Source organism: Hippocampus zosterae, chromosome 13, assembly GCF_025434085.1.
Source record: "Hippocampus zosterae strain Florida chromosome 13, ASM2543408v3, whole genome shotgun sequence".
NCBI classification, from domain to species: domain Eukaryota; kingdom Metazoa; phylum Chordata; class Actinopteri; order Syngnathiformes; family Syngnathidae; genus Hippocampus; species Hippocampus zosterae.
The window spans coordinates 20,926,346-20,943,660 of record NC_067463.1 but is presented as its reverse complement, the minus strand read 5'-3'; the positions used below and the strand labels follow the sequence as shown (position 1 = coordinate 20,943,660).

The following is a 17,315-nucleotide window of genomic DNA, read 5'->3' as shown; positions in this document are numbered from 1 at the left end:
TTTGATTTTCGCTAGGTCGCTACCACAGCAGCGCACTGTCACTGTCAGACGAACACAGAGAAGCGCCACCCGCTCTATTTATATGTACACAGAACGCTGTAACCTTCCACACAAAATAGTTCCAAACAAGTAACAATCGCGTCAGTGATATACATCGTATACCTGTAAAATACAAGTAACTGGTCTTGTCAGTGGAGCAATTTGGCAACTTTTTAAAAGTAAAATTTCCATTCATAAAGTCTTTAAGTATCCGTTTTCGGTGTCTCGAGCTGCCATGGCTGGCAAAACAGACATGGGCGTGGACTTTGGCAGCGCGTTTGTTGCTTTGTTTCTGGTGTATTTATAGAGCACCGTAACACCCGCTTGTGACATGTGCCGCGTTAATCTCGCGAGAAAAAATGTAATCCCGTTAAAATTCATTTAAATTAATGCCAATAAAAACGCGCTAAACTGACAGCTCTGATATATACTGTATATATACAGGTATATATATATGTATAAAGAGAGAGAGCAAGAGAGAGCTCATCATACACATAAAAGTAATAATAATGATGATCACAGCAGCCATTACAGGCTAGCATGGCATTTTTGTTTCATGTTTAATGAGATGTTTCTTACAAGGACAGAATCTCAGAAGCAGTTACAAAGTTGGCTCACCATGGACGGAGATGGCCTTTTCCTCCTGCAGAATAGTATCCCCTGCTGACACCTGCACGGTGACTGTGCTGATGCCTTCCTGGGAAAATGTACATGTCACACTTGCCTCAAGAGTGATTATGGGCTGCTGGGAAAATAAAGGCAGGGAGAGAGAGGAGGAGAGTTGAGAAAGAGTCAGAATCTCAGGGCTCCCATGAGGGGAACTTAGAAACAGCTGGTTCACGTCTCACACCGCTGTTATTTCCATTACATATACACCTTAGCTCTCAAACACACACACAAACACACTGCGTAGAATAATGTATCAGGGTACCAGCAACTCCTTCCTGTCATCTATGTCGATATATATTTTTACGCGCCTTCCTGTTTATGTTAATGACGGAAAAAATACTTCAAAACCTTTCCCCGCCATTACTGTGACCTATGGCCTATGAAACTTTCATTCATTCATTCATTCATTCATTCATTCATTCATTCATTCATTCATTCATTCATTCATCTTCCGAGCCGCTTGATCCTCACTAGGGTCGCGGGGGGTGCTGGAGCCTATCCCAGCTGTCTTCAGGCAGTAGGTGGGGGACACCCTGAACCGGTTGCCAGCCAATTGCAGGGCGTGCAGAGACAAACAACCATCCGGGCTCAAACTTAAACCTACTGACAATTTAGAGTGTTCCATTAATTTGCCACGCATGTGTTTGGAATGTGGGAGGAAACTGGAGCACCCGGAGAAAACCCACGCAGGCCCGGGGAGAACATGCAAACTCCACACAGGGAGGCCGGAGCTGGAATCGAACCCGGTACCTCTGCACTGTGAAGCCGACGTGCTAACCACTGGACTACCGGGCCGCCCTACTGTATATTAATTACCACACTATAAATTGCTTCGGAGTATAAGGTTCACCTTCGGTCCCTGCTTTCGGCCACTACCCACCTGACAGTGCGCCCAACCCCTTGGCCCCTCCCATAGCTGGTGAGCTCATGGGAAAGGGGAAACACATTGAACTTTTTGGGCTGTGCTTGGACGGGTCCGTAAGCCAAGTGCCCAGTGACACCAAAACACACCATGTACATACACTGTTTACACATACCCTTCAGCATTATGACCAGCCGTTGATTTTTTTTTCGGAAGGGTTATTTCAGACAAAACCAACTATGTGTTTTTTTCAGAAATGAAGGGCTTCATTGGCAAAATGTGCTCAAAAGACGTAATTTTAAGAACCTTTTTGCTGTAAAATATTATCTACAAACAGAGGATTCGGCACAAACATTTAAGTGCACTGTATATATTCACTACCTCTGTGCTATTTCCTATCCACCAGATATAGGTAACGGTTCCCACTAGGCTCGGCCGCAGAATTGCCGTCAGGTTCACCTCCTTATTCTTCACAGCCACAAAGGGTGCAGAGAGATGGATGGATTCCAGCCGACCTACTCGGGAACACAGATACTTTTACATAAATAGAAGGAAGATGCATCGATGCTCTGAGAAATGTATTGTGTATGTTTTATTTATGATATAAGTAGCATCCCTGGCCTGTGGTGTATCTACAGCACAGGTGTCAAACTCAAGGCCCGGGGGGGCAGATCTGGCCTGCCACATCATTTTAGGTGGCCCGCAAAAGTTAATCAAATGTCACCTTCTACCACTTAAAATCTGGACCAGAATTTCAACTTCTCATATGTAATAAATAAAAGATATATTGTAAGCATTTTCTTGTTACCAAACAACTCATCACATCAACTTATAACTAATCGTTCAATCAAACATTATTCTTGACTTCTTTGAATGTTTTCATAGTCATAACGGCCCTCCAAGGAAAACGGTCACGTCATTGTGGCCCTTGACAAAAAAGAGTTTGACACCCCTGATCTACAGTATGTGGCACATTGGACTCTGTTTGTAAATACCGTCGAGACATATTTTCACTGATTGTGACAATCAATCAATCAATAAAGAAAATACCATGAAATTCGATGAATATTGTGATCTCCCGAAAAACACACATTTGTAAACAGAAATAGAAGTCTATGTAGAACTCACATGTTATGTGTAGGTAGAGAATTGCAGTGTCTGTTCCGAGGCTATTTTTCCCTGCTGCAGTCACCCGATAGATGCCTGCATTTTTGTAGATGTGTTTGATCCCATACTCAATGGAGCTCAGATTGGAATATGTCAGAGCGTGACCATCCCCGAAATCTAGTGTGATGCTTGTTCGTGCTGCGTCACCCTAAAAAGAAGAGACAGGACATCTGAAGGTCTGGTCGGCAGTGTAGAACATTGTCATTATACCCTGATTGTGAGAGATCCAAAGAAAAGGTGTGGGATCATATGGTTGGGTAAGCAATGTATCGTTATGAATGTGGATGTATAAATCTGTGTCAAATGCATTACCCGGCACACTAAAACAGATCGTTTTATTGCCATGGAGATGGCATCAAACATGAAGCACAGAAAAATAAGTGGGTGAGGGAGATAAGGAGGACTCCAATGTCCGGCATCATCGATATCCAGGAGGAGGAGGAGGAGGAGGAGGAATATTCCTTTCAAGGGGAAACGTTTTAGTTTGCAGTTTAAATCTGAAATATCAATCCAGGAACTTTTCTCGGAACATCTTTATGATCATGAGTGTAGTTTGCGATCGTGAAGAAGTGCACTGCATCAAAGGCATTAGCTATTAAGTCCATGAAGTTGAGAAAAGGTAGTTACCTGTTCCAGAAAAATGAGAAAGGTGACATTCGTGCCCAGTACAGCTGACAGTGTACCATCACCGGTGACCAGGTGGAGACCTTTAGGGGCTTGCATGGGACATTGCTGCCTCTTGGCTGTGTACTCCACAATGACTCCATCTGTACAGTTGTTCGAGACCACCTTCCTGTAGCTAGTGTTGGGGGGCAAAAAAAAAAAAAAAGCAAAACGCCTGTATTAATGATACAACAGCACAAGCCTAAACATACAATCATGTCATCCTGACATGAAGCAAAATCGAGAAAGTGAATAGGAATTATTGAAAGTATCCTTTTTTTTAAATGCAGTTAATCATCAAAATAAAACAAGATTAATTGTAGATTAAAAATAAATTTTGCCTAAATTCATCCCAGTTTACAGTTAAAAGCTAGTAAATAAATAATCAAAGATAAATTCCAAAACGAGGCGGCCCGGTAGTCCAGTGGTTAGCACGTCGGCTTCACAATGCAGAGGTACCGGGTTCGATTCCAGCTCCGGCCTCCCTGTGTGGAGTTTGCATGTTCTCCCCGGGCCTGCGTGGGTTTTCTCCGGGTGCTCCGGTTTCCTCCCACATTCCAAAAACATGCGTGGCACGCTGATTGAACACTCTAAATTGTCCCTAGGTGTGAGTGTGAGCATGAATGGTTGTTTGTCTATGTGTGCCCTGCGATTGACTGGCAACCAGTTCAAGGTACCCCCACCTCCTGCCCAAAGACAGCTTGGATAGGCTCCAGCACCCCCCGCGACCCTAGTGAGGATCAAGCGGCTCGGAAGATGAATGAATGAATGAATGAATATTTACAGTCTGTGTTTTGTAAATACAAGCGCGCCAAAGTAGGAGTCACAATGAATAACATTTTCTTTAACAGAAAATCCAAACAACAATTCTGAACTGAAATGACAATAAAGCGCCTTCAAATGCTGCTGCCAGCTTCCAGCTGCCAAATTCACAGTTGACTCCCTAAATCTTGCCTGAGGAATATCATCGCTATGCTGCCATGATAATCGGTGAGCTTGCTCACGACCAGCTGCCGCTCGTGGATGAAGTGAATGGCATCCAAGACGAAATGGAACATTGAAATAATACACTGCTTACATGTTTGAAATGACATTAAAATCTTCACATGCTCCCAGATAAAACTTGAACTATGATAAACCTCCTAAGGCTCCCAGAAATAATTCATCCATAACATCCATCCATCCTTCCATCAATCCATTTTCTAAACTCATTAGGGTGAGGGGAGTGCTGGAGCCGTTGCGGACGTTGTATCGGTCTGTCGTGGTGAAGAAGGAGCTGAGCCAAAGGGCGAAGCTCTCAATTTACCGGTCGATCTACGTCCCAACCCTCATCTATGGTCACGAGCTATGGATCGTGACCGAAAGAACGAGATCCCGGATACAAGCCGCTGAAATGAGTTTTCTCCGCAGGGTGTCCGGGCTCTCCCTTAGAGATAAGGTGAAAAGCTCAGTCATCCGGGAGGGGCTCAGAGTCGAGCCGCTTCTCCTCCACATCGAGAGGAGCCAGATGAGGTGGCTTGGGCATCTGATTCGGATGCCTCCTGAGCGCCTCCCCGGTGAGGTGTTCCGGTCATGTCCCACCGGGAGGAGACCCCGAGGAAGACCCAGGACATGCTGGAGAGACTGTCACCCAGCTTGCCTGGGAACGACTCGGGATCCCCCGGGGAGAGCTGGAAGAAGTAGCTAGGGAGAGGGAAGTCTGGGCTTCCCTGCTAAAGCTGTTGCCCCCTATCCAGATAATGGATGGAGTGCTGGAGCCTATCTCAGCTTGACTGGGAGAGAGGCGGAGTAGACTCTGGACTGGATGGAAGCCAATAAAGGTCATACACTTTCCACTTTTGCATTAAAGTATACAGTGATTCCTCGCTATATCGCACTTCATTTATCGCGGCTTCAGTACATCACAATTTTGGAGACCTCAAAACAAAGGTCGACCGCCATCGTGCCCAAGCAGCCTCAGTCATGCAGTCCTTGTGGAGAGACCGCTGTGGCGCCACCGGCACATATCCCGGCCGGGCAACAAAGCTCAGATTCTACAATGCCTCAGTCATCTCCGTCCTCCTGTACGGCTCTGAAACCTGGCCACTGAATAACTCTCTTGCGGCCAGGCTTGATGGCTTTGGCTCCAGGGCCCTAAGGAGGATTGAATGTATCTCGTGGAGCCAGAATGTCACAAAGCAGGCTTTAAGAGACAGAACCAAATAGCCGCCAGCCTCCCATCTCACAGCAATGCGGCGAATGCGATGGTACTCTTCACTTTACACCGCTCTGACCGTCCAGCTAGCTGTGGGCCAGCTATGCCTGTGCAGCCGATGTGTTTATGATAAGACAATTAATTGATTAGGAGGAGGAGGCAAAGAGAGATGTGATGCTTTTTTCGGCCTCGCATGGTGGGATGCCTCCACGTGGCGCGAGGGGGAACGCCGGGGGTCTCGAGCCCCTGCTGCAGTTGAATACCTACCAGCTGACGGGGAAGGAGGAGGGACCTCACCGGAAGGAGACGCACCCGATGCTCGCCCCGATTGATCAAAAAACGTGAGTACATTGTACGATGGCTAAATAAAATACAACGGAACTCAGTTTTGCTTCCGTTGCCTTTTTAAAAACGTGTTTTTAGCTTGTATCTGTATGTCTTGGCATGCTACCGTATGCTTCAAGCTAACATGTTTTTAGCGTGCGCGCATGCATGCCGTATGTTTAAGCTGGCGTATGTTTTACCACTTTAAAACTGCGGCCAATAATACAGTGCGTTTTGTCTATGTGTCAAATACAGAAATAGCACCCATTAATGAGACTGCGCCCAACAATACGGTGCTCCGAAAATACGGTAGGTGTCAGTAAAAGGTGATGTTTTGTTACCCTGCACAATGGAATCAGCAAAAAAAATGAATGCATTTATTAAGCAGTTTTATGTTTTGTGTCTTTACAAATTGTGTATGATTAATTTCATTGAGTCAAATACATTCGATAAACTCAATCCAGTGTTGATCTCAAAGGCCATCAGTTGAAAGAGAATGCATTTGAACTCAGATATAAAGAATCAACACCAAGTATTGTGGAGTGGATTATGAATAAGTTTGAGAATGTTCTAATACATTCTGGTTGTCAGAAAGAAAAATTGGAAAATGCCATTTTATTTGCTTCTGCTGTAAATGATATTAAGTTAATATTTTTCTTTTGATTTACAGTATAATCAAGACTCCAGCCCTCATGACCCCTCAATCTGTCTTTGTTGGTCCTCGGACACTTTAACATACAGTATCTCGATCTACACATTTAACCAAAGCCTTTGAATCAGAACTCAGCCTGTGTTTACCCAGTGCTGTTCAAGAAGGTCATCCCCGTGGTGCAACCCCTGGACATCACTGATGGATGGAACCAAAAGGCAGGAGTACACTTGCCATCCGTCCGTCGGTCGTATCCATAATCACTGTAACGATCCAAGCAGAAACATTTTCATTGGGAACGGATTCACTGGCCTCTTTTTACAGTGTCTGTTTTGGAGAGGGCATTGAAGTCAAGCTGCAAATTTACCACTTATTTTTCCCAGACAGAGAATGAGTGCACGCACCAATGTTTCAGTACTCACCGATACAGAGTACTGACACTTCATAATGTTTTGACATTTTGATGAAAATGTTACATTAATCTGAATTCCTCTTTCTGTGTGTGTGTGTGTGTGTGTGTGTGTGTGTGTGTTGGTCCTCGCTTTGTAGGCCTTTTTACTTGGTCCTCACTATGCCACAAGTGCAGGAACGTGTGTGTGTGTGTGGTTAGCATGTCAACCTCACAGTGCAGAGGTTGTGGGTTCGATCCCGGCCCCGGCCTTCCTGTATGGAGTTTGCATGTTCACCCCAGGCCTGCGTGGGTTTTCTCCGGGTACTCCGGTTTCCTCCCTCATTCCAAAAACATGCATTGCAGGCTAATTGAAGACTAAATTTTCCCTAGGTGTGAGTGTGAGCACGGATGGTTGTTCGTCTCTGTGTGCCCTGCGATTGGCTGGCAACCGGTTCAGGGTGTACCGTGCCTACTGCCTGAAGACAGCTGGTATAGTGTTATGATTTTGTTTAGGTTACATTTGCTCTGGTTCCCTTTATGTGCCTTTTGTTGTCTCCCCCTGTTCTCGTCATCCATGTCACTTGTGTTGAACCAATCAGCTCCCTCAACCTTTTGTTTCTTGCCAGGTGTTTCTTGTTGTCTTGTCACTTTGCGTGTATTTCACTCCCAGGGTTTTGTCAGTAATTGTGTGTCCTCCCATGTTGTGGCGTGATGATAGAGGGAACCACAAAAATCAGGAAGACAGGAAGAGCAGAGTGGGATTGACTAAATGTATTAACAAAAAAGACTTGCAGGATACAATGGAAAAAATGAAATCAAAAACACAAACAAAGTCCTGAAAACCACAAGAAACCAAATTAACAAACAAAAAAAACTAAGACAGGAGCACACACCTGACAGGCGAGGGATCACTGTAAGTGAGGGGTGTACCAGGGGCAGATGAGGAGGAGGAGGGTGTGCTCCCTGTGTGTCGGGTTTGGAGCCATTGTCTGGAATTATGACATTGTCAATTTTGGTGCAGAGTTTCAATGTCAATGTCTTGAACTTCCAAAACCAGATGACACATGGTGACTTGATGGCAGAGGCAGAGAATGTGAGGAGGAAGTGTTTAGGTAGAGGAAGTCCATTAGTAGAGTACAAATTTAGATTCCATCAGTCTGAGTCTACTCATGAATGCTTGTCAAATGTGATGGAATGCACCCTTTAAGGAGCAGCTCTGAAGGAATATGGTAAAAAAAAATAAAAACAGCTTACCATTCAAAGTCAGCCTCTGTGCAGTCACAGGGACCTGATGACATTGAAACCGAGTAGAGCTTTCCCATCACACACCTGGACGTGGGCTTCAACTTTCTATAGATTCTTTTCACTCCCATCAGGCAGGGCTCCCCCTGTGGGTCCATTTCAAAGAAGTAACAAGATGAAAGACGCATATTTTTACAACTGTCACCTCTGCCTTGAATAAGAACTTGGAAGATCTCATTCATGTATGTATCACACCATGTGGAAATGCAAAATTTGGATTAAGATTTACTGTGGAATGTCATGCTAGTTTTTTTGTTTGTTTGTTTGTTTGTTTGTTTGTTTGTTTGTTTGTTTTACACTGCACTGCTCCTTTTAGCACAACATTCTGATTCTGCCTTTGCCCATTAGGTGGCAGTAGTGAAATGTTTAAAGATTCTGGCTACTTCCACAAATAGAAAATTCAAGCATGTGAACATGTCTCTGTCATCTTTTTCATGTTGTAAGTGCGATTGACCGTTCGTCCATATGGAAGAACGGCATTGATTTGAGTCTGTTCTGTGCTGCATGTCGATCATTAACGTCTGAGCATATGGATGCCGAGATTGAGCTATCTATAAAGAGAAAACAAGTCTTCAGCTTGGCTTCAGGCGTGATCACGTTGACAGCTTCCTGTGTTTGCAGAAATAAAAATGGACTCAAAGCACACGTCAGAGAAAACTGCAGACATTCAGTGTTTAGAAACAATAGAAATGCCTAGTTTGGGGTATCTCTCTACAATGTGATAGTTTATGGTGAAGGTTTAGCAAAGCCTAACTTTTTTTCATCATTTACGAGGCTGATGACAAGTCTTAAATCTGACTCCGATGCACTGCTTCGCATAAAGAGCATTCTCCAAGAACTGAAATGATCTGTCTGAACACAGTGTACTACATATCAAACAAGATTGTAATCATGATTGTAAAATTTCTTGCAATTTCATTTCGTTGTAATGGTCTACACCAGGGGTGTCCAAACTTTTTGCCAAGGGGGCCAGATTTTATGTGGTACAATGTCGGGGGGCCGACCTTGGCTGACATTCTTTACATTGAACAACAATATTGTTCAACAAATTTTAGTAAGCCAGTCTGTTTCACATTTGCATTTTTATTTTAAGTTCAACAATCTTAAGAATTTCTTTTGGTTCATTTGAAACCGGTATATCACATGCAACTGCTTATTCACTTGACTTTTGCTTAAACAGAAGTCTCCTGAGTGCAAATGTATTGATTTGAAACATAAAATGTATCACCATGACTTTTCAATAGTCACAAAACCTTTGACTCGAATAACGGGGAAATGAACAAGCAATACACATATCCACAACTGCAAGGATCATTTGAAATATGACATATCAGTCAATATAAACACGGAGTGATGTCTCGTAGAGTGCTACTGCCCTCTAGTGTCTAAATGCTATTACTCATTTAGTGAATGCTATTACTCATTTAGCCACTAGAGGGAAGCAGTACTCTATGAAACATCACTCACCAGTCTACGAGACCTCAGTCAATGCAACACGTGTTCCATTGCGCCCAACCTGCGGGCCAGACGGCACTGATTTTATGACAGGGGCCGAGGGCCGGATGAAATTCGACCGCGGGCCGGATTTGGCCCCCGGGCCGGACTTTGGACATGCCTGGTCTACACTGTGCGGCAGTCACTCAGTGTTTTGTTTTTTTTCCAAGCCCCAGTTATTCTCAAACGGCATTGTATACCATTCTATCTATTGTATCATAATTTCCATGCATGGAACCCGAACCAATTCCTTATTGAATGCCCTTTGTAAAAAAAGAAAGAGCATAAAAAAACTATTTAAGTTCAATAAAGTGGTCGAATCAGTAGTCTTTGACTATTACACCAGGAATTACACTTCAGTGTCACATTGTTTGGTTAACATTTGGCACAGGAAGTGAACGACATGCTAAATATAAAACTACTTTTTTTGGGGGGTGGGGGACGCGTGAAATAAACATAGATTCAAAGACATGCAAAATTCAATGTAATGAAAATGCAAATTGCTAGCAGTAAATTCTCAATAACTTTCCAATAGACAAAATATTGTACACGAGGAAATAAAAATAAGGAATTTTGCATTTTAAATCCTTTCAATTTTAATGTGATGTCATGATACCTGATTGTGAAGGTGCCACGTCTGATAGTCTGCCTCCGTGCATCTCCTGTTGAAGATAGACCTGAAGTCTATTTTCACCAATTGCCACTCTGAGCGATGACTGACGTGGCCAAATATCCTGGAAAAAAAAAGCCATGCATACCGTATATAAAAAGATGCCGACTCATACACCCAAAAGAAAAAATGGAATCTTTATTTACATTACAATTTCTTAGGCATTCCTATGTAAATAAGAATACATATTAAATCTGTTAAACCATTAAAATATTTAATCTGATTAAAAATGCAACTGTCATAATTAACTCAAATTAACTCATGTGTGGCGGATGGATTGCCGTGATGGCAAATCTTCACTCACGTCATGATTAGTGTCTCTTCGCCAGGCTCTCCCAGCACACCATCTACGAACAGAGGTGTACTGGTGAAGCTATACTTGTTCCACTGCCGTCCTTCATCAAAACTCAACCTGGGAACACATACATCAAATTACATTTGCGGCCCACGCTGGTTACACAAGCTAATGACCCCGAACGTTGTCTAATAACTTGATTTCATAGTCTGCACAGGGCTCGGGTATTACAAATGAAGATCGATCACTGGCAGTTAGACAGTCTATAAATTCTCAGAGAGGAAGGAAGGTGCAATCAAAAGACAATTTAATGCAGATTTTTGCAAGGAGTTCACCTGATTATAATAATGCCCCCCCCCCTCAAGTTATACGATAAACTCATTAGTTTTTGTTTGATGAACTTCATACTTTGGGGTTTCATTTCTAGGAGTGAGTCAGGCAGTGACTGATTGCGTTTCTGTCATCATGACTCACCACAAGTGTCTGATAGGGAGTGGAGTATGCCTTATAGCCACCAAGGCTCCTCCTTGGTCAAGATACAACACTGCATACTCTTCATTGAATATCTTTAGGGCCAGAGAGATAGAGAGGGAGAGACAGAGAGAGAGAGAGAGACTTACAACCTAAGGTATTTTATTTGTAATCTCCACAAAGTGCTAAATATGTTCTAAAGTCTGCTTGTCTGTAAACATCCAATAAGACTAAATTCAATGGAAACAGGCCCAAGTAAATAAAAACATCTGGATCTGAAATGAGCTCAAAGATGGTCACCGACACTGTGAACTCTAAAATGTATCACCATGACTTTTCAATAGTCACAAAACCTTTAACTCGAACAACAGGGAAATGAACAAGCAATACACATATCCACAACTGCAAGGATCAATTGAAATATGACATATCAGTCAATATAAACACGTGAGTGATGCCCTCTAGTGTCTAAATGCTATTACTCATTTAGTGAATGCTATTACTCATTTAGCCACTAGAGGGAAGCAGTACTATGAAACATCACTCACCAGTCTACGAGACCTCAGTCAATGCAACACGTGTTCCATTGCACCCAACCTGCGGGCCAGACGGCACTGATTTTATGACAGGGGCCGAGGGCCGAATGAAATTCGACCGCGGGCCGGATTTGGCCCCCGGGCCGGACTTTGGACATGCCTGATCTATGGCGTTTGGTTATCGAGACCGGGCTCCACTATAAGCAAATGTACAGTATATTGTTGCAATATTCATTTTGATTTTGTATTTATTTGCATATTGGGTATTGGAATCATCTTAAAGTGAAGCCCTCCTATCCCTCTGATACTAGATTGTCTCATTTTCATAACATTAGTGTATCTAGATTCCTCCTGACATGTTTTGACTTTTTTTGACCTGCCTTTTTCTCTCCCATAAAACCTTTTACGATCCACCACAAAAAAATAGAAGCATATGAAAAGGGTGGCGAATAACAGCATATTTTGTGTACATAGCCCACCTGTCTCCATGTGTTTCCTGCATCTGAGGTGATGTACACACTGACGTTGCTGGTGGTCAGCTCAGAACCAAAGGAACCTTTCATGCAAACAAAAGACAACAATGTGAATTTTCGCAAAGCGTGTCGCAACTTCCTGCCTGTACGTGTGTTTGTGGTGTGGTGTGTGAGAGTGTTCATTGTTAATGCATAGTTTTCAAACATTTACCCTTGAAACATTATACTTTTGAGTTTCAGAATTCTTGATTATGAATATCAGTCAAGAAAAAAAAAAGGGTTCCCATGATGAACGTTTACGGAACCCAAAATTAGTTACCCTGGTTTCCCATTGGGTAATCCGACGGAACCGAAAAACGGTTGAAATGTGTGATTCAGAGAGAAAATGTATGCTATTAAAAAGGCCTACAATGTATACATTTTTATATTCAATGTTTCCCCCTCCCCCACTCTCGCATTGCTTCCATGTGTTTAAGGCAAAGTCCACACACGCTCACTTTTGAAGAAAACTTGTGCATCTCCAGACACCTTGGGCACTGTGCTGCTGAGTTATTGACACTGAGGATTCATGTGGGAGTAAATATCACAGATGTGTGAATTCACCCAGGGGGGGGGGGGGCATTGGTCTCATTTTCTGGCAGTTCTTACTTTTCCTCCACAGTTTGCTACAATGAGTATTTCCTTTGCCTCGTTTTCTGGCAGAAACTTTGCTGGTCAGAGGCAGAAATTGAATGTTGCTCCGCCTTTCTCTGTGAGGTGGCAGGCACATGTTGCAGTGAACATCTTATTATCTCTCTTATACTGTTAGTGAGTCCCTTTCACAGCTCTCAGAGGTGTCTCTAAAATTTAAGGTATTAGAGAGCGGGGGGGGGGGGGGGGGGGGTTCGTTTTTTTCCCAGTTTAACCTTCTGTTGAGATATGCTATTAGCAGGACATAGTGATTAGGCAAAGAAGGCATCAAAAACTCACCCGATGCTACAATAATCCCAGGTGCTGAGTCTCTACTTGCTATGTTTCCAGATGTGTAGGGATTTGCAGAGACGTGGAGATGAAGATGCAATGAGCAATATGGCTGTGTAAATAAACAAAAACAAAAATAGTCACAGGCCTAATTCTTCAAACTATCAAGCCGAACCAAAAGCAGCACTCAAAAGAAAAATAATAATAATAATAATCCCCCCAAAATGATGGAACTCCTTGGGTAATAATCCAATAATCCCATGTCTGTCAATGTATCACATATGCCATTCCTCTATTGGCTGGGCTCGCCATTAGTTTTGATTTGGTTAACCTTTAACAGCACCATTCTCATTACGGCCAAGCAAAATGCCAGTGATGCAGGCCATGGGGTGACAGAATGTTTAGGGGTTTATTAAAATGTTGACATTTGCTGACAAATTGCCGTATAATATGGGTAGAAGGCAAAGCTTGCGGCAGAACGGCACACTGAAGAAAGAAGAAAGAGATAGTCCACATAGTCCTCAGGAAATGATATCAAACTATTCATTCATTCATTCATTCATTCATCTTCCGAGCCGCTTGATCCTCACTAGGGTCGCGGGGGGTGCTGGAGCTCATCCCAGCTGTCTCCGGGCAGTAGGCGGGGGACACCCTGAATCGGTTGCCAGCCAATCGCAGGGCACACAGAAACGAACAACCACACACACTCACACTCACACCTAGGGACAATTTAGAGTGTTCAGTCAGCCTGCCACGCATGTTTTTGGAATGTGGGAGGAGACCGGAGCACCCGGAGAAAACCCACGCGGGCCCGGGGAGAACATGCAAACTCCACACAGGGAGGCCGGAGCTGGAATCGAACCCGGTGCCTCTGCACTGTGAAGCCGACGTGCTAACCACTGGACTACCGGGCCGCCCGATATCAAACTATATGAAGACTATTTTTCTCATTCATCAGGGTGAGACCCCCAAACAAAGAGGTACATTTCTATGTTCTTCTGAGCCGCTTGATCCTCACTAGGGTCGCGGGGGGCTGCTGGAGCCTATCCCAGCTGTCTTCGGGCAGTAGGCGGGGGACACCCTGAATCGGTTGCCAGCCAATCGCACTCACACTCACACCTAGGGACAATTTAGAGTGTTCAATCAGCCTGCCACGCATGTTTTTGGAATGTGGGAGGAAACCGGAGCACCCGGAGAAAACCCACGCAAGCCCGGGGAGAACATGCAAACTCCACACAGAGAGGCCGGAGCTGGAATCGAACCCGGTACCTCTGCACTGTGAAGCCGACGTGCTAACCACTGGACTACCGGGCCGCCCCATTTCTATGTTTGAAAAGTAAAATATTCTCAGTTACTTTTCGAAATATAGACAAAAGAACATCTATTGCATTTTTTTTTTCAGTTTTGCCTAGTTCCATCCGCAAATCTTTAATGAGAGTTTTGCTTATTGGATGACATTAAACTGGATAACTTTTTAGTTGACCTGCCTCAGAACACTTTGTCAGTCACCTCAACAATGGAGGCACCAAATATGATCCACTCAGACTCAATGTCACCTGCCTCGGCCGGGACGTGGGCAAAGTTCTGCCGGAGTTCGGAGATGAAACTCTTTCTGACTGGGGATCCTGCCAGACCTTCCCAGCGACCCCTCACAAGAGATTTGGGTCTGCCAAGGTCGGGCCGGCATCTTCCGGAGCCAACACACCACCAGGTGGTGATCAGTTGACAGCTTGGCCTCCTCTTCACCCGAGTATCCAAAACATGCGCTCGCAAATCCGATGACACGACTACAAAGTCGATCATGGAGTACGAATGTGTCAATGATTAACGTCCCTGTAATTCCTTTGATTAAATATATTGCGCCATGCAATTCATTCTGAGAACATTACCTATAACCTTTACCTTCTATGAGAGCAAACACTGCCACAGAGGGGTAGCTTTAGCATCTAGCTTCATCGTGCCCAGCTCAGCAGTTGGAAACCTTCAATGACCGCGGAGTTTAGACTGGGGGAGCGAGGGGGTGTTGCTGTCTGGACTTGGACCAGACATTCAAGATTGATCGCTGTGGTAATCTCAATAGTTAATGTATTCATTCATTCATCTTCCTAACCGCTTGATCCTCACTAGGGTCGCGGGGGGTGCTGGAGCCTATCCCAGCTGTCTCCGGGCAGTAGGCGGGGGACACCCTGAATCGGTTGCCAGCCAATCACAGGGCACACAGAGACGAACAACCATCCACACTCACACCGAGGGACAATTTAGAGTGTCCAATCAGCCAGCCATGCATATTTTTGGAACGTGGGAGGAAACCGGAGCACCCGGAGAAAACCCACGCAGGCCCGGGGAGAACATGCAAACTCCACACAGGGAGGCCGGAGCTGGAATCGAACCCGGTACCTCTGCACTGTGAAGCCGACGTGCTAACCACTAGACTACCGGGCCGCCTTTTATGATTATATTTAGAATAAATGAAATTAATACGGTAATTCCAAAAGGATTTACACACTTCGCAATGTCTGCATTCCCTTCAGCAATCCAATGCTTGAGAGGTTCATTGACAACTCGCAATGTGCGTACATTTGCTTGTAAATGATATGTTGTCTATGCTGTGGGATGGATTGGTAACCAGTCCACAGTGGACTTTATAGGGACTAACAGAGAAAGAAAATGGATCGACTGATAAATAAATGCAGAGACTCACTGGCATACAGTGTATGCTATTGCCTCGCAGGTCTTTGTTTGGTGCCTGTAATAACCTCCAGTCTCTGCCTCTGTTGTAGGTAATATGTGTCTTTACTTGCTTATCTGTCTTTTTGTTGGCCAAGAACATGCCTTTTATTCCTGCCACCTGTAAAAGCAGAAAACAAATCAAACAGCTCAGAGACAAAGCCAAAAATAAAAAAAAAAACAACTTGGAAATGATTTCTGTCACAGTAACACAAGTGAAAATGAAAACAATTACACTGGAATCAAAATCCAAAGCTCCAAAGCAACCCAATCAAAAACCCACTTGCCTCTTTTGTGTTCCCAACGAGACCAAAGACAGCCACAAAACACTGAGTGGCAAATGATCGACTGGCTGAACATTAGCACATGCCCAGTGTGTTTCTAAAATGTTTCTGATTGCTTGCTCGAGGAGGAGTAGCTTGGGGATACTGAAGTGAGTCAGAGGCAGTTGCACCAGGCAATGAAACTTTACTTTTACAACTGGCACGCACTTCAATCTGCCCCAGAGGAAGGATTTAGAATATTTTACATTGTGGGTGATGACCCCAATCAAGACAGTGAATTTGATTCCTTAGATTGAGCCAAAGTAAGACATGAGCAGCAAGAGTATGCTGATGAACAGAATTGCATGCAATACATTCATGTACGAAAGAATCCCACCACCAACGAGGATCATTTATGTTATACAGCTAGAAACCATCATTCAAAAAGGAATAAAATATGATATGTTTACCTCATATAGATCAACCATGACGTTTCCTTCGGGGCCCATGCTACTGACAACGTTCTCCAAAGCCAGAGTGTAATAGACACCTGATGTGTCAGACACATACAAATTATAGGTTTCATTCTGGTTCCAATCCTGTACTGCTGCCACAACATGGTTTTCGTCTGTGCTGATGACATGCAAGTCCTGCAAGAAAGATCAAGCCATTAAAGGACCTTTTGGGCATTCATTCATTCATTCATTCATCTTCCGAACCGCTTGATCCTCACTAGGGTCGCGGGGGTGCTGGAGCCTATCCCAGCTGTCTCCGGGCAGTAGGCGGGGGACAGCCTACGAATTGGTTGCCAGCCAATCGCACATATATATATTAGAGCTGTCAAAGGATTAAAATATTTAATCTAATTAAAAATGCAACTATTGTAATTAACTCAAATGAACTAAAAAATTAATCGTTCACACGTGCAAATTAGCTCCGGCGTAGCCCCGGAAAACAGCTTACACCGGAGCAAATTTGATCCACCTCAGGGAGGTGGTTTAAAAAAATTTGCTCCAGAGCAAATGCTCGTTTGCGAAGCAGCACCGGTGTAAATTTGCACCTGTGAACGCAACTGGGTTTAATTTGCTCCAGAGCAAAATGCTTGTGAAGAGTTTACATACGGCGAGAATGCGTTGCTTTCGTGCTCTGTCGGACTTCCGTCATGT

General features: G+C 44.0%; 1 protein-coding gene across 3 annotated transcripts in view; it reads right to left on the bottom strand.

The window, feature by feature from the left end:
* The window catches only part of LOC127612906 (VPS10 domain-containing receptor SorCS1), an 81,630-nt gene that overhangs the window by 10,728 nt on the left and 53,587 nt on the right, over positions 1-17,315 (bottom strand). For 2 of the 3 annotated variants that reach the window (XR_007966007.1, XM_052083754.1), the window contains exons 9-21: positions 16,620-16,799; positions 15,861-16,007; positions 13,169-13,271; positions 12,206-12,282; positions 11,194-11,285; positions 10,729-10,836; positions 10,371-10,488; positions 8,213-8,346; positions 6,717-6,830; positions 3,365-3,536; positions 2,699-2,885; positions 1,952-2,085; positions 658-784 (exon numbers count right to left, since the gene is read on the bottom strand). Coding sequence is in view for 2 of the 3 variants with exons in the window: in XM_052083754.1 (XP_051939714.1) it covers positions 658-784; positions 1,952-2,085; positions 2,699-2,885; positions 3,365-3,536; positions 6,717-6,830; positions 8,213-8,346; positions 10,371-10,488; positions 10,729-10,836; positions 11,194-11,285; positions 12,206-12,282; positions 13,169-13,271; positions 15,861-16,007; positions 16,620-16,799 (1,693 nt within the window). In the remaining variant the exon portion in view is untranslated. The remainder of the gene's footprint in view (positions 1-657; positions 785-1,951; positions 2,086-2,698; positions 2,886-3,364; positions 3,537-6,716; positions 6,831-8,212; positions 8,347-10,370; positions 10,489-10,728; positions 10,837-11,193; positions 11,286-12,205; positions 12,283-13,168; positions 13,272-15,860; positions 16,008-16,619; positions 16,800-17,315) is intronic. The other variant, XM_052083755.1, reaches the window with a different exon arrangement.